The sequence below is a fragment of the Dipteris shenzhenensis genome, chromosome 3 (assembly GCF_047967505.1).
Source record: "Dipteris shenzhenensis isolate YYH24624 ecotype China chromosome 3, Dip_SZ_1.0, whole genome shotgun sequence".
Classification (NCBI taxonomy): Eukaryota; Viridiplantae; Streptophyta; class Polypodiopsida; order Gleicheniales; family Dipteridaceae; genus Dipteris; species Dipteris shenzhenensis.
The window spans coordinates 22,905,023-22,921,501 of NC_141598.1; the positions used below are offsets into that span (position 1 = coordinate 22,905,023).

The 16,479-nt window shown below is 49.7% G+C and overlaps 1 protein-coding gene across 1 annotated transcript in view; it reads left to right on the forward strand.

The window, feature by feature from the left end:
• LOC147903528 (putative serine/threonine-protein kinase SIS8) overlaps positions 1 to 16,479 on the forward strand; it is a 139,044-nt gene that overhangs the window by 19,468 nt on the left and 103,097 nt on the right. The window contains exon 4 of the mRNA XM_087399712.1: positions 9,102 to 9,205. Coding sequence (XP_087255838.1) covers positions 9,102 to 9,205 — 104 coding nt within the window. The remainder of the gene's footprint in view (positions 1 to 9,101; positions 9,206 to 16,479) is intronic.

Here is a 16,479-nt window from a genome sequence, read left to right on the forward strand (position 1 = left end):
TGGATCTTATCCCTTTATGAATAACAATGCTCAAATTCAACTTGAAATGAAAGTCTTGAGTGACTAAATATCATTATGTTGTACATCTCTCTCCCGCTCAGCCCTTCGCTACCCCCCCTCTCAGCGCTTCGCTACCCCCCCGCTCAGCCCTCCGCTACCCCCCGCTCAGCCCTCCGCTACCCTCTGCTAACCCCCCCCCCCCCGCTCAGCCCTCCGCTACCCTCTGCTAACCCCCCCCGCTCAGCCCTTCGCTACCCCTCCGCCACCCTCGCTCAGCCCCCGCCCCGCTACCCTCTGCTCCCCCCCCGCTCAGCCCTCCGCCACCCCCTGCTACCCCCCCCCCCCCCTTAACCCCCCGCTCAGCCCCCTGCCCCTCGCTCCCGCTCAGCCCTTATTCTCGCTACCCGCACCCCCCCTTCTCGCTCCTCGCTCCCGCTCAGCCCCTCGCTCCCCTCAGCCACCCCTCGCTCCCCGCTACCCCCTCACTCAGCCACCACCCACCTCCCTCCCTCCTTTTCCGCTCATCCACCCCCCCCCCCCCCCCCCCCCCCCACTTTTCTTGCTCCCCTCGCCCCTTTTTTTTTTTGGGAAAAAAAAAAGGAAACCACAACCACCTTAAAAAAATAAAAAAATCCTCGCCATCTTAGCCTCTCCTCCTTCTCCACCTCTTGGCTGCCTCTCCACTTCAGGCTATCTCTATCTCTACTTCGACTTCAGTCCCCGCTTCAGGCCCAGCTCTAGTTCCAGTCTCAGCTCATCTACATCTACGATCAGTGACATACTCATGCCCATGGCGCCGGTTGTTGTTCCCTTTCCCTCTTCTCCTGTTACAGCTCTCGCACAGCTTATGACACCTACTTCGGAGGTCTCATACGCTGTGCCGCATTACGCTTCACTCTCCCCTCTCCCTCTCAGTCAGCCCACCCTCCCACACCCTGTTGGGACTGCCTCATCCATCCACTGTCATCTCCTTTCCTCACTCAGCCACCGTCCAGTTTTCGGACTCAGTCCCACTCTTTCATGCCATAGTCACCACAGTTTCAGCATGGACATGGGTGGACTGACACACCAGAGGCCCGTGAGACCCTACTCACGGAGATACATAGTTTTCGTGAGCGTGAGATGGAGCTGGCTCGCTTCGCACAGGAGCATGTCCGCTTCAACCAAGAGCAGAGCCGCATCATACAGGAGCAGGCTAGGGCCATTCGGGAGCAGGCGGGTCTTATTCAGGGACCCAGACAGGATATCATGCAGTTCCGACAGGAGGTCATAGCCATACACACTGCCCCAGGGAGTACCCCGATGGTCGAGGCACAGATTGCGAGCATGCAATCTGCTATTGAGGAGACTTCCTGATGGGTTGACGTGGTCAAACGAGAACCCGCAAGGGTCACCGTTTCGGCTACCCTCATGGAGCAGTAGCAGAGAGCCAGTAAGGCTCTCAACATCAGAGTATGCGGGATCCCACGCACTGAGGCTACACCGATGGTAGATGCGATTGCGTTTGTGATCGCTACCCTGGGTGTGGCTGAGCACATGATAGAGAGGGCATGGCGGGTGGGGAGAGATCCCAACCGAGAGCAACCCCTGATCATACGATTTCATGTACGACGCAGGTTAGTCCTTCGAGATCAGCCAGCGATCTCTATGGATGAGGACCTCACACCTCTACAGGTCGAGGAGAGGCGCTCTTTGTTGCAGCAGCGGGATCAGGCCCGAAAGGAGGGGAAGTGGGTAGTGGTACGAGAGGGATGACTTCTTACAGGCCCCCGTAGGACACCTGCACCCTCCCCTACACAGGGAAGCGGGGCCTATGAGACTCAGATATCCGAGACCCTGTCCTCCACCATTTGGAACTGTAATGGTACCTTATGGTCAGAACCAGGGAACTTCTCGGAATCCTATACAAGCCACGACATAGTCTTCTATACAGAGACACATCAGAGTCCAGAGCGCCCTCTCCCAATAGTCAGCGGATATACATGGGAATTTGCCTACAGAGATGAGACGAGGGGTACAGGAGGAGTTCGAGGTTCAGGTGGAGTTGCAGTCCTTTTTAGATCCACACTTCGGGGGATCATTTCAGTAGAGCAGAGAGATACACATTCCAGATTTCTTTGGATCCGGATACGACACATGGACAGCCAGGATCTGTTTGTCGCAGTTTGCTACTTCCCCCCGGAGACCTTTCCCTTTGCCAGAGATATTCGAGGTGATGATGAGACATCCCCATTTGCTGCCCTTTATTAGTCCATCGTTGACTTTTCTAGCCGCGGAGAAGTCCTTCTAGTGGGGGACTTCAACACGAGGACAAGGACCCGTCAGGTACCACTTCTTGATTTCAGAGATGATTCCACTCTACTGGCAGATGTTGACCTTGAGGAGGCAGGTATGCTACGGGTTTCGGTTGACAGGCGAGGTCCACTCTCATCCTATGGGCAGGCCCTATTAGACCTAGGCAGAATACATGATCTCATTATCTATAATGGTCTTGACAGATGGCCCGCTTCAGGTGGTTTCACATGCTTTCCACATGGGGGGGGCTCTTGTGTTGTTGATTACATCATGAGATCCCCTGTCTTCACATCTCGCATTATTGACTTCATTGTAGCACCTCTCCTCCCAAGGGCTGATCATACATACCTTTTCTTTCGCATCTCCACCTCCCTTCGCACAGCACCTTCCACCCCACTGAGTGCTTACTGCACCTACCATGATATACGCTTTGATCGGGATCACTCACCTTCTTACTCTGGCCGTCTGTACATACTTCTTGCTTATATTGACTTCATACCCCTTTTAGAGGATCGTGCTGCCCTTGTCACCCGCTCACTACACGAGGCTGCCATTCACGCTTTTTTCCACACCACCCGCTCCACCCGCCCACCACCCCCTGGAACCGTACCCTGTGATAGTTGGTACGATGCTGAGTGTAAGGCCTTACGTCGTCAACTCAGATTTGAAACCAAAAACAGTCTTTCGAGCACACCAGATACGCTACGTGAATACCGTAGACTGGTACGGAGGAAGAAACTAGACTTCGTTCGTCGAAACGAGGAGGAGCTACTGAACATTGTGTTTAGTAACAACTCTAAGGACTTCTGGCGGAGATTTCTAGAAGGATGGTCCCCTCCGCCACTCATTGACACCCAGATCTGGTTTGATTATGCATGCACACTTTATGACATTCCAAATCAGCTAGTCCCTAGCCTCTCACACATGCCTCGTCCCACATCCTGCACCCTCTTCACTAGAGGAGGGGTAAAGGATGTTGTAATGAAACTTCATAATGGCCGAGCGAAGGATCATGAGGGACTATGCACTGAGTTCATTGCATATGGGACTAACCTCCTAGCCCCGATCTTAGCAAAGGTTTTTAATGAAGCGGTTTGTTTGGGATTTCCACACACTTGGACCATTAACACTATCTCACCCATCCACAAGGCAGGGGATCCCATGAGCCCGGAGAACTACAAGACCATTATGATTGGACATGTCATGTCCAAGATTTATGCATTAGTACTTGACTCCGAGGTTAGCAGATTGGCAGAGTGTTGAGGACTCAGAGCAGCAGGACAGGCCGGATTCCGGCGTGGTCATGGCACCATGGACCACATTCTGACGCTTAGATGTATCATCGAGGAGGCAAGGTCACGGAAGCAGAGGGTTTATTGTTGCTTTGTGAATTTTCGCAAGGCATTTGACACGGTCCCGAGAGCCCGCCTCATATAGCGCCTACAGGACTTGGGTTATGACCAGGAGATCATTTGGGCTGTCATGGCACTTTACGAGAGAGTTTCTGGCAGAGTTCGGGTAGGCTCCGGGTGGACAGACGAGATCGAGTACCATCGAGGTCAAACAAGGGTGTCCTTTGTCGCCTACCTTGTTTGGCCTCTACATTGACGAGCTTGAGACAGTGATGCAGACACAGGGGGTGTAGGTTGCTCTCTTGCGGGCACGCTGATTCAGATTTTGCTCTATGCAGATGACGTGGCTCTCTTGCCTTCCTCAGCAGAGGGGCTTCAGAGACACCTAGACGCACTACAGTCCTTTTGTGAGTCTCATGATTTGAAGGTCAACCTGGGTAAAACCAAGGTCATGATCTTCAATACATCTCGAGCCATCATGCGTCAGGAGCAGTTCACATTTGCAGGGTCATCTATTGAGATAGTTTCATCATACACTTATCTTGGGGTTATCTTCTCTGGACCGAGCTTTACTATGAGACCCGCGATGCAGGCACGCTTTATAGAGAAACGATAGGGTTTGCAGTCGAGCGATCAAAAAGTAGACAATACTCAGACACAAGTGAAGAATGAAACTCAGAAAACATAGTGCCTGTCGGTAATATGAAAAACTGAATACAAGAACCTCAAGCCGTCGTGTCTTAAGGACCATGGCTGAGGTGAATCAGAAAGATCACTGTAGAAAAGATAGCAGTAGAGGGAGCAAAGCGCAGTCCTCCGTGTAGCTCGATGATGACGAAGAAGATGAAGGGCTAGAGCTGCCCTAGGAAATGGCTGAAAACCAGCATGCTCTGAGGAAGGAACCTTCAGGCTATCTGGAATAGAAACATGATGAAGAAAAGGAGCAGATCTGGAGCAGGAGGGGCAGATCTGGAGCAGAAGGAGCAGAGGGGCAGATCTGGAGCAGGATGGGGCAGATCTGGAGCAGAAGGAGTAGAGGAGCAGATCTGGAGCAGGATGGGGGCAGATCTGGAGGAGAAGATGGAGCAGCCAGGAGCAGAGGAGCAGATCTGGAGCAGGATGGGGGCAGATCTGGAGGAGAAGATGGAGCAGCCAGGAGGCAGGAAGGAGAAGCAGAGAGAAGGCAGAGAGGAGCAGATCTGAAGAGGAGAGGTAGATGGAGCAGGCGGGGCTGCAGCAAAGGATGGCAGAGAAGAGGAGCAGCTGCAGGTCCTGTCCTATCTAAGGAGTGTGGGGGCAGATGCCTTTATAGGCCAGACCTAGCTGGTCGGCCAGCTGGTCGGTAGGCCTGCCAGCTGGTCGGTCAGCTGGTCGGTGGGCCTGCCAGCTGGCCGGCCAGTTCTGGTCGGCCAGACCAGCTGGTCTTTCTGGCCACTTGTTTGGCTGAGGTGGCTGGCCTTTTGGCTGGCCTATGAGCTGTTAGATTGCCCCAGAAATTGGGGATTGTTTAGTTGCTGAATACCCCCTCTCAATTGCCAATTTGGAGGGGCAGACATTGTGTGCTTGGAGCTTCATGTAGGGATGTCGATGGTGGTGCTGGCTATCCCTGTGAAATGCCCAAGAGAAGATCACAAGAGGAGTGCCCTTGCAAGGGAATTGTTCACTTCCTCAAGTGTCGCAGTTACACGTATGATACCATATAGAAATAAGAACACTGTGAAGCTTGAGAGAATAAGCCACCCCCTCTCAACGCCGAAAGGTGGAGGGAAAAGCAAAGGTAAAGAACAAATATGTCGAAGCAGCACTGATAATCCAGAGATGGTAGGATTTACCAAAGGAAGAGGTCGTAGCTGAACAGTGATCCAGTGTGTGCCCGATCTTGAACCTCGGGAGAGAGGAGTCTATCCCCGCCTCCATGAATGTAGAAGAACACATCTGAACAGAAAGGGTCCCGCGTAGGGAGAACATGTAGATCCTAAAAGTCGATGCCGATGGAGATCTGTGGTAGAGGTGAAGGATCATGACCTCCTTGTTCGAAGGAATGGGTAGTGTCAAACCTGAAACCGAAAAGGGAGGGAGGGATGGGTGTAGAAGATGGAGGTAAGAAAGGGAGGGAGGGAGGGAGGGATGGGAGTTCTGAAAGGGAGGGAGGGATGGAGTTCTGAAAGGGAGGGAGGGATGGAGTTCTCTCCCTTAGTGCACAGCGGAATGAAGAGGAAACTGATATGTTCATAGGAGTGATGCTCCCCGTACTTATGGCCTCCTTGAAGAAGCAGGATCTTTAGATCACCAGAGATCTGGGGTCTTTAGATCACCATGGCTCTGATACCATATAGAGAAACAATAGGGTTTGCAGTGGAGCGATAAAAAAGTAGACAATACTCAGACACAAGTGAAGAATGGAACTCAGAAAACATAGTGCCTGTCGGTAATATGAAAAACTGAATACAAGAACCTCAAGCCGTCGTGTCTTAAGGACCGTGGCTGATGATTCCATGTAGAGAAACTGTAGAAAAGATAGCAGTAGAGGGAGCGAAGCGCAGTCCTCCGTGTAGCTCGATGATGACGAAGAAGATGAAGGGCTAGAGCTGCCCTAGGAAATGGCTGAAAACCAGCATGCTCTGAGGAAGGAACCTTCAGGCTATCTGGAATAGCAACATGATGAAGAAAAGGAGCAGATCTGGAGCAGGAGGGGCAGATCTGGAGCAGAAGGAGCATAAGGGCAGGCAGGATGGGGCAGATTTGGAGCAGAAGGAGCAGAGGAGCAGATCTGGAGCAGGATGGGGGCAGATCTGGAGGAGAAGATGGAGCAGCCAGGAGCAGATCTGGAGCAGGAGGGGGGCAGATCTGGAGGAGAAGATGGAGCAGCCAGGAGGCAGGAAGGAGAGGCAGAGAGAAGGCAGAGAGGAGCAGATCTGAAGAGGAGAGGTAGATGGAGCAGGCGGGGCCGCAGCAAAGGATGGCGGAGAAGAGGCGCAACTGCAGGTCCTCTCCTATCTAAAGGAGTGTGGGGGCAGATGCCTTTATAGGCCAGACCTAGCTGGTCGGCCAGCTGGTCGGTGGGCCTGCCAGCTGGTCGGCCAGTTCTGGTCGGCCAGACCAGCTGGTCTTTCTGGCCACTTGTTTGGCTGAGGTGGCTGGCCTGTGAGCTGTTAGATTGCCCCAGAAATTGGGGATTGTTTAGTTGCTGAATACGCTTGAGTAGAGGGTGTGCCTCATTGGCCAGGCTAGAGAGAGTACTTCCGCTCACACTTTCAGGATCCGCGCACCAAGGGGTCGCTTTTTGACTCCTTGGCTCGCCCAGCGGGGATGTACGGCAGTCCTTGTTGGGGGCCAGACTTGTCGGATACAGAGTGGGCCCGTGTGGAGCGGCTACAGGTTCTCATGCTAGATGATTCGTGGTAAGTCATCTGTTCCTCACCAGATCATTGAGGCTGAGTTTGGGTCACCCCCTTTACAGCTAGATGCTGCATTTCAGGTCATCACATATCTGTACCGAGTTAGGGAATATGGGGATTATACCTCGGGGTGTAGCAGGCTACCATGGATAGCTCTATCCTCTTCTATGGCACTTGCAGCAGGAGGAGATCAGAGGTGCTGGTATGCACGTACAGAGAGATGGTTTGAGCAACTGGGGCTCCACATGGATAGACTACCTCCCTTCCAGTATAGCATGGATGCTCCGTTCTCTCCCCTCTTATCACACGAGGTCAACCAGGTTATCCATGAGGATCTACTACAGCTACACACTTTTCGGACTTGGTTGGAACCGAATGAACTCCTAGTGAAGCTTAGCTTCTACAGAGATTACTTCTTACATATCACAGCGGAGGGTTTCATTGACCCACCAGGATACACACAGATTCACCTACCCCACTCGATGAGGATCTCTATTGGGTAGTTCCGGGTCTCTTCACACAGACTTCGCATCGAGAGCGGCAGAGCAGAGCGACTACCCAGGGAGCGGCGCATATGCACACTATGTGACATACATGAGGTTGAGACAGAGGAGCATTTCATCTTCAGGTGTCCTGTGTACTATGAGATCCGAGGACGTTTCCACTGCCTCTTCAGAGATAGTTGTGGGATTTTAGCCCATTTCCTCTCCTACCCAGATCAGCGGTGTTTGGCAGGTTTCATTCATGAGGGACTTAGACACCGCGAGAGGATACTCCAAGCACGGAGACAGGAGTAGACTTCTTCCTCGGTTGATCCCTCTCAGAGCTCTATCACGGAGTTCTTTCAGCTAGATCACATGGACCCCAACGAGACGAGGCCTCGACATAACGGTGACCTGGAGCCCGTGACCCGACAGCTCAGTCAGAGGGTCGAGACATCCCCTCCTTGTTTAGAGTTGGAGCCTGACCGACGGGGGTCACAGTAGCCTTGGTTAGACGCAGAGCTACGACCAAGAGACGTGCCAGGACCGCACCTCTGAGTGGCCGACAGCAGTCTATTGCCGACTTTATGCCTCCACTGCCTCATCCATCCTGATATCTTGCTGTTGCTAGGGATGATGATGATATTGATGATGATGCTGAGATTGATATATAGTCGACCATCGACATGACTATGTTGTACTTAGGACTTAGTACTGCCATTCTGCATTTTTTGCATTTTTTGCATTTTGCATTTTGCATTGGTATGGATGCTGGTTTTGTAGCTCCACTACCACAGCTCGTTGTATCAGGATTTTCACAGTCTCATAGACCCATCGGTCTTCCGAAGACTTTAATAAACTTCATTTCTTTCTTTCTTTCTTTCTATTTTGTATGAACCGAAGTTTCTCTCTTCTTAGCATTATAGCTCTTCTTTTCCACTTCTTTATATCTTTGTGGGACTTTTCCATAATTGGTGGTACTCATGTTATTGAAAGTTTGAATGTTGCTTTTTTTTGGGAAGGGGGGGGGGGGGCAGGGGCGGGGGGAATTTCTTTAGTGAGTAGCTTGGACCTGCTTGCAATATCTGTGCTGAGTGGGAACGTAGTGAGGTGTTTTATTTGCTTAACTACTTAGATTATGTATTTATGTTTTTCATTTTGAGAAAGTAGAGATGGTTTTTATGCTTTTCATTTGAGAAAGTAGATATAGTTTATTTATGTTTTTCATTTTGAGAAAGGAGAGATGGTTTATTGAACTCCTCTTGAAGTAGCCTTTGTGGTGCCCAAATATTATTTCTTCTGTTTATTCAATAATATATGAGAACGTGCTCACCATTTATAAGTGTGTTCATGTTTGTGCAGGGCATTGCATAGCCTTTGGCTTCTGTATTTTGTGAATTTCTAAAGCATTGAACTTTCTCGCTTTTCAGAATAGAAAGGATTGAATAATAAGTGTAAGCATGGACAATTGGAATCATGAATCTTTATGGCAACAATACAGTTCTCTTATTGTTTATTTTCCCAGAAACTAGGAGCCTAACATAAAGGAGTCACTGTGTTTTTGGTACGCTCAGGTTCTAGCAGATATTGTCGGCATACCTTGTCGGCTAGTCAAAGGCAAGCACTTCACTGGTAGCAATGAAGGGGCTGTGAACATCATAAAAATTGATGATGGAAGGTTAGTGCACTAGACCAAAGATAACTCTGTGGTTTGGTGACATTCTACATATTACAAAATCACAGCAAGATGAGCTTGAAAGATTTTATAGTCTCAGTTCCAAGAATGTTAGAGGGAAGGACTACTGCTATAGCGCCCTCATGCAGCTAAAGGATGACTTGACTCTCTCCAATCCTTCACTCAGATGGTGCACAACGTTTGGCAAGAAGACACGACACAAAACACAGATTTGAGTTGGAGAGCGACAGAATTGTGTTATGTCAACTGTGCACCGCAGATAACAAAGACGACTCTCTTCAATCCAAAACAGCAAAACGTAGACCCAAAACTGTAAATGAAACAGAGAAAGGGAGCAGCGAAGGTACTTCTAAAATATACTCAGATTAGGTCACCACAAGAGTGGCTGAACAGTGTCAGGTGAAGCCACAAGCATCTAGCAAATTGCTGGGAAGAATAGAGTTAAGGTAGACTGAACAGAATGAGGAAGGGAAGGCTCCTGAAAATGTTTGCTCCAGCATGCCTTTGACAGGGTTTAGTGGGATGCAGGCAATGGGGCAAGGCCCTCTCTTTTATAGGTCCAAAATGCCCTTCTGGAACTCACCAACAAGGTCTGTCCAGCTGACCAAATCTGACAACCAGATCTGCTGACCAGATCTGGTGTTTGACCCGACCTACAGGTAGGTTGACAGCCAGGTCAGCCAACCTGAACAGTCCCCAAAATCTATTTGGCAGTCCTTCCAGGGGCCTACAAGGCGACATGTTTCTACCTTGATCTTCTATTGACAGAATGCAACCCTAGTTTCTGCCCTGATGTCCTCATATGGGGGCTCACAAGTGGGTCAGTGATCTTTTCTAGCGCCTGCTCTCACTGACTTAATGTGGGCCAATACCTAGATGCTGAATGAGATGCTCCATCTGTTCTTGAGGAGGAGCCTTGGTGAATAAATCGACAGCATTTTGTTTTGTAGCCTGTAGGGCAGTAAGTCAGCTCAATCAACTTGTCCATCATCATCGCACTGATGACGTGGTAGTGAACCTCAATGTGCTTTGTGGAGGATGGAACGATTGCAACGCGACTCTGGTTGTCACAGTAGACTTTCACCCGCTTCCTCCTATGGAGCGTCCATGTCTTCGGGGATCAACCTGATCCATAAGGACTCGCATGAGGCCATGCAGGCTGCTTTGTACTCTGCCTTCGTAAATGAAAGAGCGACTGGGGATTGCTACGTACTAAGCCAGGAAATGACCCTTGACCCTGGTAGAGAACAATAGCCAGTCATGGAAATGTTGAATGTCCCTGTCTCTGCCTTGATGTCCTCGTCATGTGCGGGCTCACAGGTGGGTCAGTGATCTTTTCTAACACCCGCTCTCACTGGCTCAATGTGAGACAATCCCTAGTTGTCGAATGGGATGCTCCATCTACTCATGAGAAGTAGCCTCAGTGAATAAGTCGGTAGCATTTTCTAGGGCAGTAAGTCGGCTCAATCAACTCATCCATGATCAGCTCCCTGATGACGTGGTAGTGAATCTCAATGTGTGTCGTCTGAGCATGGAACATTGGGCTCATCACGATCATAATGCAAATCGGGTTGTCACAAATAGACTTCCACCTCCTCCTCTTGTAGAGTTTCATGTCATCGATGATCCACCTAAGCCATAAGGACTGGCGTGATGCTATACAGGCCTTTGTACTTTGCCTTCGTAGATGATCATGGGTTGCTACTTACTAAGCCAAGAAATGACCCCTGACCCTAGTATAGAACAATAGCCAGTCATGGAACGTTGAGTGTCCTCCATGCTGGCCCAATAAGCCTTTCCCTTTTTCGGCAGTAGAAGCACTTTGTCTTTTGCTTTGAACCAGCTGACTTGTCTTCTTTGGAGTCTCCATTGGACCACGGCACTTCGTCTCCCTAGCTCCTTCCCGCAGGACAAGGGGTACTAGCTCTTCAAAAGTGACTGGTCCGTGTATTGCCCTGCAATCATGGTCACTAGCTCCTGTTGGAGCGTAACAAGCAAGAGGCTGGCAATCCAAGCCAAATCCACTTGTTGACCAATGGCGGACACTTGATCCCTCACCACTTTCATCTTGCAAGGTTAGACATATGTGCAAGAATCGGTGCTAGAACCTCCTGCCCATGTGCGAAGTGCTCTGTCTGAAGGCCCTCATGATTCTATGCTTCCCCGTTGTGGAGCCGGCGAAGTGCAGCCCGCACATTCTGCGTAGTGAATAGAGGGCAGGTAGTGGGCCTGGGCATAGAGGACATGTCTGGCGGTGTTTGCCTCGGGACATCATATAGGGAGCATGTATAAGTGTGCCACACTCCCGGATCAATGATGGGGATGGGTGGCTTCCCCTTCGAAAGAAGTCCCCATCCAGTGGTCAGGTCTCCCCCACGAAATGATATGATGATCTCATCCATCCTGTGTGTGAGGAAGGCTCGTCTCTTGCGGCGTGTCAAGCGTTGAAAGATCCTGTGTGCCTCATGTGACGTCAACTGACCCAAGGCTCGCTCCCGTGTGAGTCAGGATCGCATCTCTTTGCACTCATCATCAAACCAGGGGTTTTAAGGCATCTTCCCATCTCGTACCCGTGAAGATCGGGTCGTAGGAAAGGATCTAGTGGCAACATCCTGTATCACTGTGACAAGGGTGATTGAAGCGTGGGCAAGGTCTAAATCACCCTCCAATAAGTGACACACATACAGTGGATCAAGGGCGCGGTGAAAGTGGATCTGGGTACGGGCTGCGGTAGGAACTCTCCCTGTGACTGGCATAGTAGCAAGAAAGGCCAGATATGAGTGGTCGGCCCCGAGTGGGGGGGGGTATAGTGAGGTCATGTATCCGTGAGACAAGAACCAATGGACCTAGTAGGTAGTCCACTGTTGTAGTCCCGCCTCCATGTGGGAAGCATGTGAATTCCCCAAATGATGGCCATCTTTGAAGGCCATTGTAGATGATGAGGTCGTGAACAGCTCCAAGCTCAAGTAGGTGTTGCCCGTATGTTGTCACATGTGAAGTATCTGCAGAGAGTCTCTGAATCCCAAGCTCTGCTGCATCTAACTCTGGCATCATGTGGGGGGTCTCTCTCATATGTGAAGTCAAGTAAGCCCACTTGCCTATCCCTCGTCCTTGCATTGAAATCTTCCAGAAGGAGGGTGTCTCCTTGTCTAGAGAACTCTATGATATCATCATGTATCGTCTCATAAGGACTGTGTTCCTCTGTAGTGACATCATGGGCATATGATGACGTGTCTGGAGGGAAAGCTGTACTTGTATCCACATGTGACGTGCATGTTCCTCTCTTCGTACCACAGATATGAGTGGTCTCAAGTGTGTTTTGAAAAGGACAGCTACACCTCCAGAGCCTCGTACTCCACTATCTCTCCTCACTTCTCTGACTTCCAAATGTACTTGTCACTGTGGGCAGCCCTCTCTCTGGGCTCTCATGTGTCTTAGTGTAGAAGATGATCTCTTTGCCTATGTATGTCTTCGAGAAGCCACCTGGGTCGGACCAAAGGGTACCATTACAGTTCCATACAGCCATACTCAGCTTGTTTTGTGCACTCCCCTCCCAGCTTTGACACCGTCATAGTTCCCCCTCTTCCTTCTTCCCTTCTCCCTTAACCCCTCTGTGAGCTCTTTCTCGCCTCTGCTGCTCCCTCCCGTTGCTCCCTTCCACCTTCAGCCCTTCCTACCTGTCCTTGACTCCCCTCCTCGCCCTGGGTGTGCCTCCCGCTATGGAGGGGGAGCTTGTGCTCCCGCTCCCGATCGTGCACTAAGACCTACACCAAGGGGACACAAATCAGTCCAAAGAAATGGGAAAAGCCGAGAAAGAGATGGACAAAGCCAAGAAAGACGACAAAAAAAAAAAAAGCAACCGACATGACTGAAACTTGAAGATGTGAACACGCACTACAATCGAAGTGGACTCGGGGTTGACAACAAAGCAAAGGCGGGGCCCACCTCAGCCTGAACTTCAGCCTCTATCTATACTTCGACTTTAGCCCCCGCTTTAGTCTCAGTTCCAGTCTCAGCTCCCTCTACCTCTACTTCGACTTCAGTCCCCCACTTCAGTCTCAGCTCCCTCTACATCCTCACTTTCGACTTTAGCTTCCACTTCAGCACTAGTTTCAGCTACAACCTCTACATCCCCAGCTACAGCTACAGCCACTATCAGTGACATACTCATACCCATGACGTCAGTTGCTTCCTTCCCTTCCTCTCCTGTTACAGCTCTCTCACCGCTTATGACACCTACTTTGGAGGGGTCATACACTGCTCCGCATTACGCCTTAAACTTTCTCTTTTCTCTCCCTCTCAGTCAGCCCACGCTCCCACATCCCCTTAGGACTGCCTCATCCATTCCACTGTCATCTCCGTACCTCACCCAGTCACCACCCAGCTTTCGGACTCATCCCCATACTTTCATGTTACAGCCATTCCAGTTTCAGCTAGGACACGAGCGGACTGACACAAGAGGCGTGGGAGACCTTGCTCATGGAGGTACAGAGTATCCATGAGCGCGAGATGGAGCTGACACGCTTCGCACAGGAGAAGAGCCGCATCATACAAGAATAGGCTCGCACCATTCGGAGCATGCTGGTTTCATTCGGAAACTCGGACAGGATATCTCGCAGCTCTGGCAGGAGGTCACAGCCATACACAGAGTCCCAGGGAGTACCCCGGTTGTCGAGGCAGAGATTGCGAGCATGCAATCTGTTATTGAGGAGAGATCCAGATGGTTGACAAGGAACTGGCAAGGGTAACCGTTTTGGCTACCCTCATGGAGTAGTAGCAGAGAGCCAGCAAGGCTCTCAACATCAAGGTACGTGGGATCCCACGCACTGAAGCTACACCGATGGCAGATGCGACTGCTTTCGTGGCCGCTACTCTAGGTGTGGCTGAGCACAGGATCGAGAGGGCATGGCGGGTGGGGAGAGACCCCAATCGAGAGCAACCCCTGATCATACGGTTCCATGACACTCAGGCACAACTTCCAGCTTTACGGCGCAAGTCAGTCCTTTGAGACCAGTCAGCGATCTCCATGGATGAGGACCCTCTTCACCATGTATATGCTTTTGTATATCGGCTCGTTTGAGCAATTTTGTATCACCCTTTCCGGAAGGGTAAATTTGTAACAAAAAATGTTGTATATCTTCGACATGTATATGCTTCTATCACTCGATTGATTCATTTGAGTGATTTTGTATCACCCTTTCCACAAGAGAAATTTTGTAATTAAAAACTTTTTTTTGTAATTACTAAATAAAAAACATTAGTGGGGCAAAATAGGGCTTGTTGTGGCCCTATTTAGCCCCACTAATGTTTTTTTAAGCTTCTGTTAAGCGTCACTATATAGCGATGTTTACCAGCATCGCTATATAGCAATGTTTACCAATGTCGCTATATAGCAACACTTATATAGCAATCGTTCTTTTTCGATGCTTATAGCGACATGAATAATGACCTTTGCGCCCGTCAAAAAAAAAAGTGTAAAAAACATCGGTATTTTTGTCGTAAAAGGGCCAATGCCTTGTAGTGATCCGCCATCGCAAAATGTGGTTGGAGCAAAAAATCAAATGTATGTGTGATCGATGTCGAGGAAACATATATCGTGCAATTTTTTTCATCGCAAACTTGGACATGAATATATGAGCTTCAAAGGCTTGATGTACATGCTCTCGTACTTTTATTCTCTCAGAAGATCAAACATGTATGAAAATTTAAAAAAATAAATCATTGGAAAAAACTATCTTTTAAGGTCAGTATGGAAAAAAAAACTCTCTCTAAAACATCATTGTAGAAATGTAAGAAAATAATACAACGTCTGTGCTGAACAGATAACAGGATCTTGTACGCAAGAGAGAAAATGAGATAGTATGGAGAATCAAAAATTTGATTACTATAGAACTGCTACAATAGATGGTGCTGCCTCCCAACCGTGCGCTCCTATGAAAGAAGCTTCAATGGTATGCTAGAAACATTAGAAGATGGAGGCTGGATGCTAAAGAATCAGGATTGTTGTAGCCAGTGATGAAATGGGCTTCACGAGCTTGCTCTTATATAGCCACCAGTCGTAGTCAATTAGGCTCAATTGGGTGACCGACCCAGTCCGCCCAAAACGATCGACTAGGGGTTAGTCTCGAAATAGGCCACCGACCATACGATAGAACTGGTGCACAAAACAGAGCAACTAACCTAGGGTTCTATCCGGGATCATTTGAGGCTCCAAACGGGCCCTGCAACCTGAGAGTGGGCTGCCCTAGGAAATGCTGCATCTACCCTCAGTGCGGTCAATCAAGGGATGCCTTCCCGCACTTGCATGTAGCCTAGTTGGCAGTGTGCCAACTCTATTTGAAGCCGTCCAACCATCAGGCCGCACATGGCCCCCATTTGGTGTCCAAACCAGAACCTACTGGATAATTGAGCTACTCAAATGCCTTCTCCTCATATGGGGGGCTTACAAGTAGAGTTAGCTGGTTGCCGCGTAGTTACATGAGAGTGGAGCATTGATATCTAACACCCCCCCTTAATGTCCACCCGCAAGTGAACTTACTTTTTCGGCCCAATGCTAAGTCAATGAGGATGCCTCTCCAGCAAGTCTCTTCCAAGAGCCTTCGTAAAAATGTTCGCAACATTCTCTGTAGTCGGACAGTACACCAAGTTGACCTCTCCATCCATGATGAGCTCGTGTACAAAGTGATATTGAATCTCAATGTGTTTTGTGCAAGCGTGGAACACCAGATTCTTTGCAATCGCCATGCAACTCTGATTGTCACATGATAACTGCGTAGGCTTGTCGAGCCGTCATGCACCAAGAGTAGTTCACATTTGATGGGTCACCTGTTGAGATAGTTTTATCATACACTTGTCTTTTCCGGACCCATCTCCAGTATGAGGCCCGCGATGTAGGCACGCTTGGGCAGAGGATATGCTTCATTGGCTAGACTAGAGAGGTAGTGCTTCTGCTCGCACTTTCAGGATCCACGGACCAAGGGGTTGGCTTTTTTCTCCTTTGTCCATCTAGCGGGGATGTACGGCAGCCCATGTTGGGGGCCAGACTTGTCGGATACAGAGTGGGCCCGTGTGGAGCGGTTACAAGTTCTCGTGTTGTCACGGATGATTCGTGGTAAGCCATCGAATCCTCACCAGATCATTCAGGTTGAGTTACAGCTAGATGCTGCATTTCAGGTCATCACGTAGCTATACCGAGTCAAAAAGTATGGGGATTACACCTCTGGGCGTAGTAGGTTACCATGGCTAGCATTGTTCTC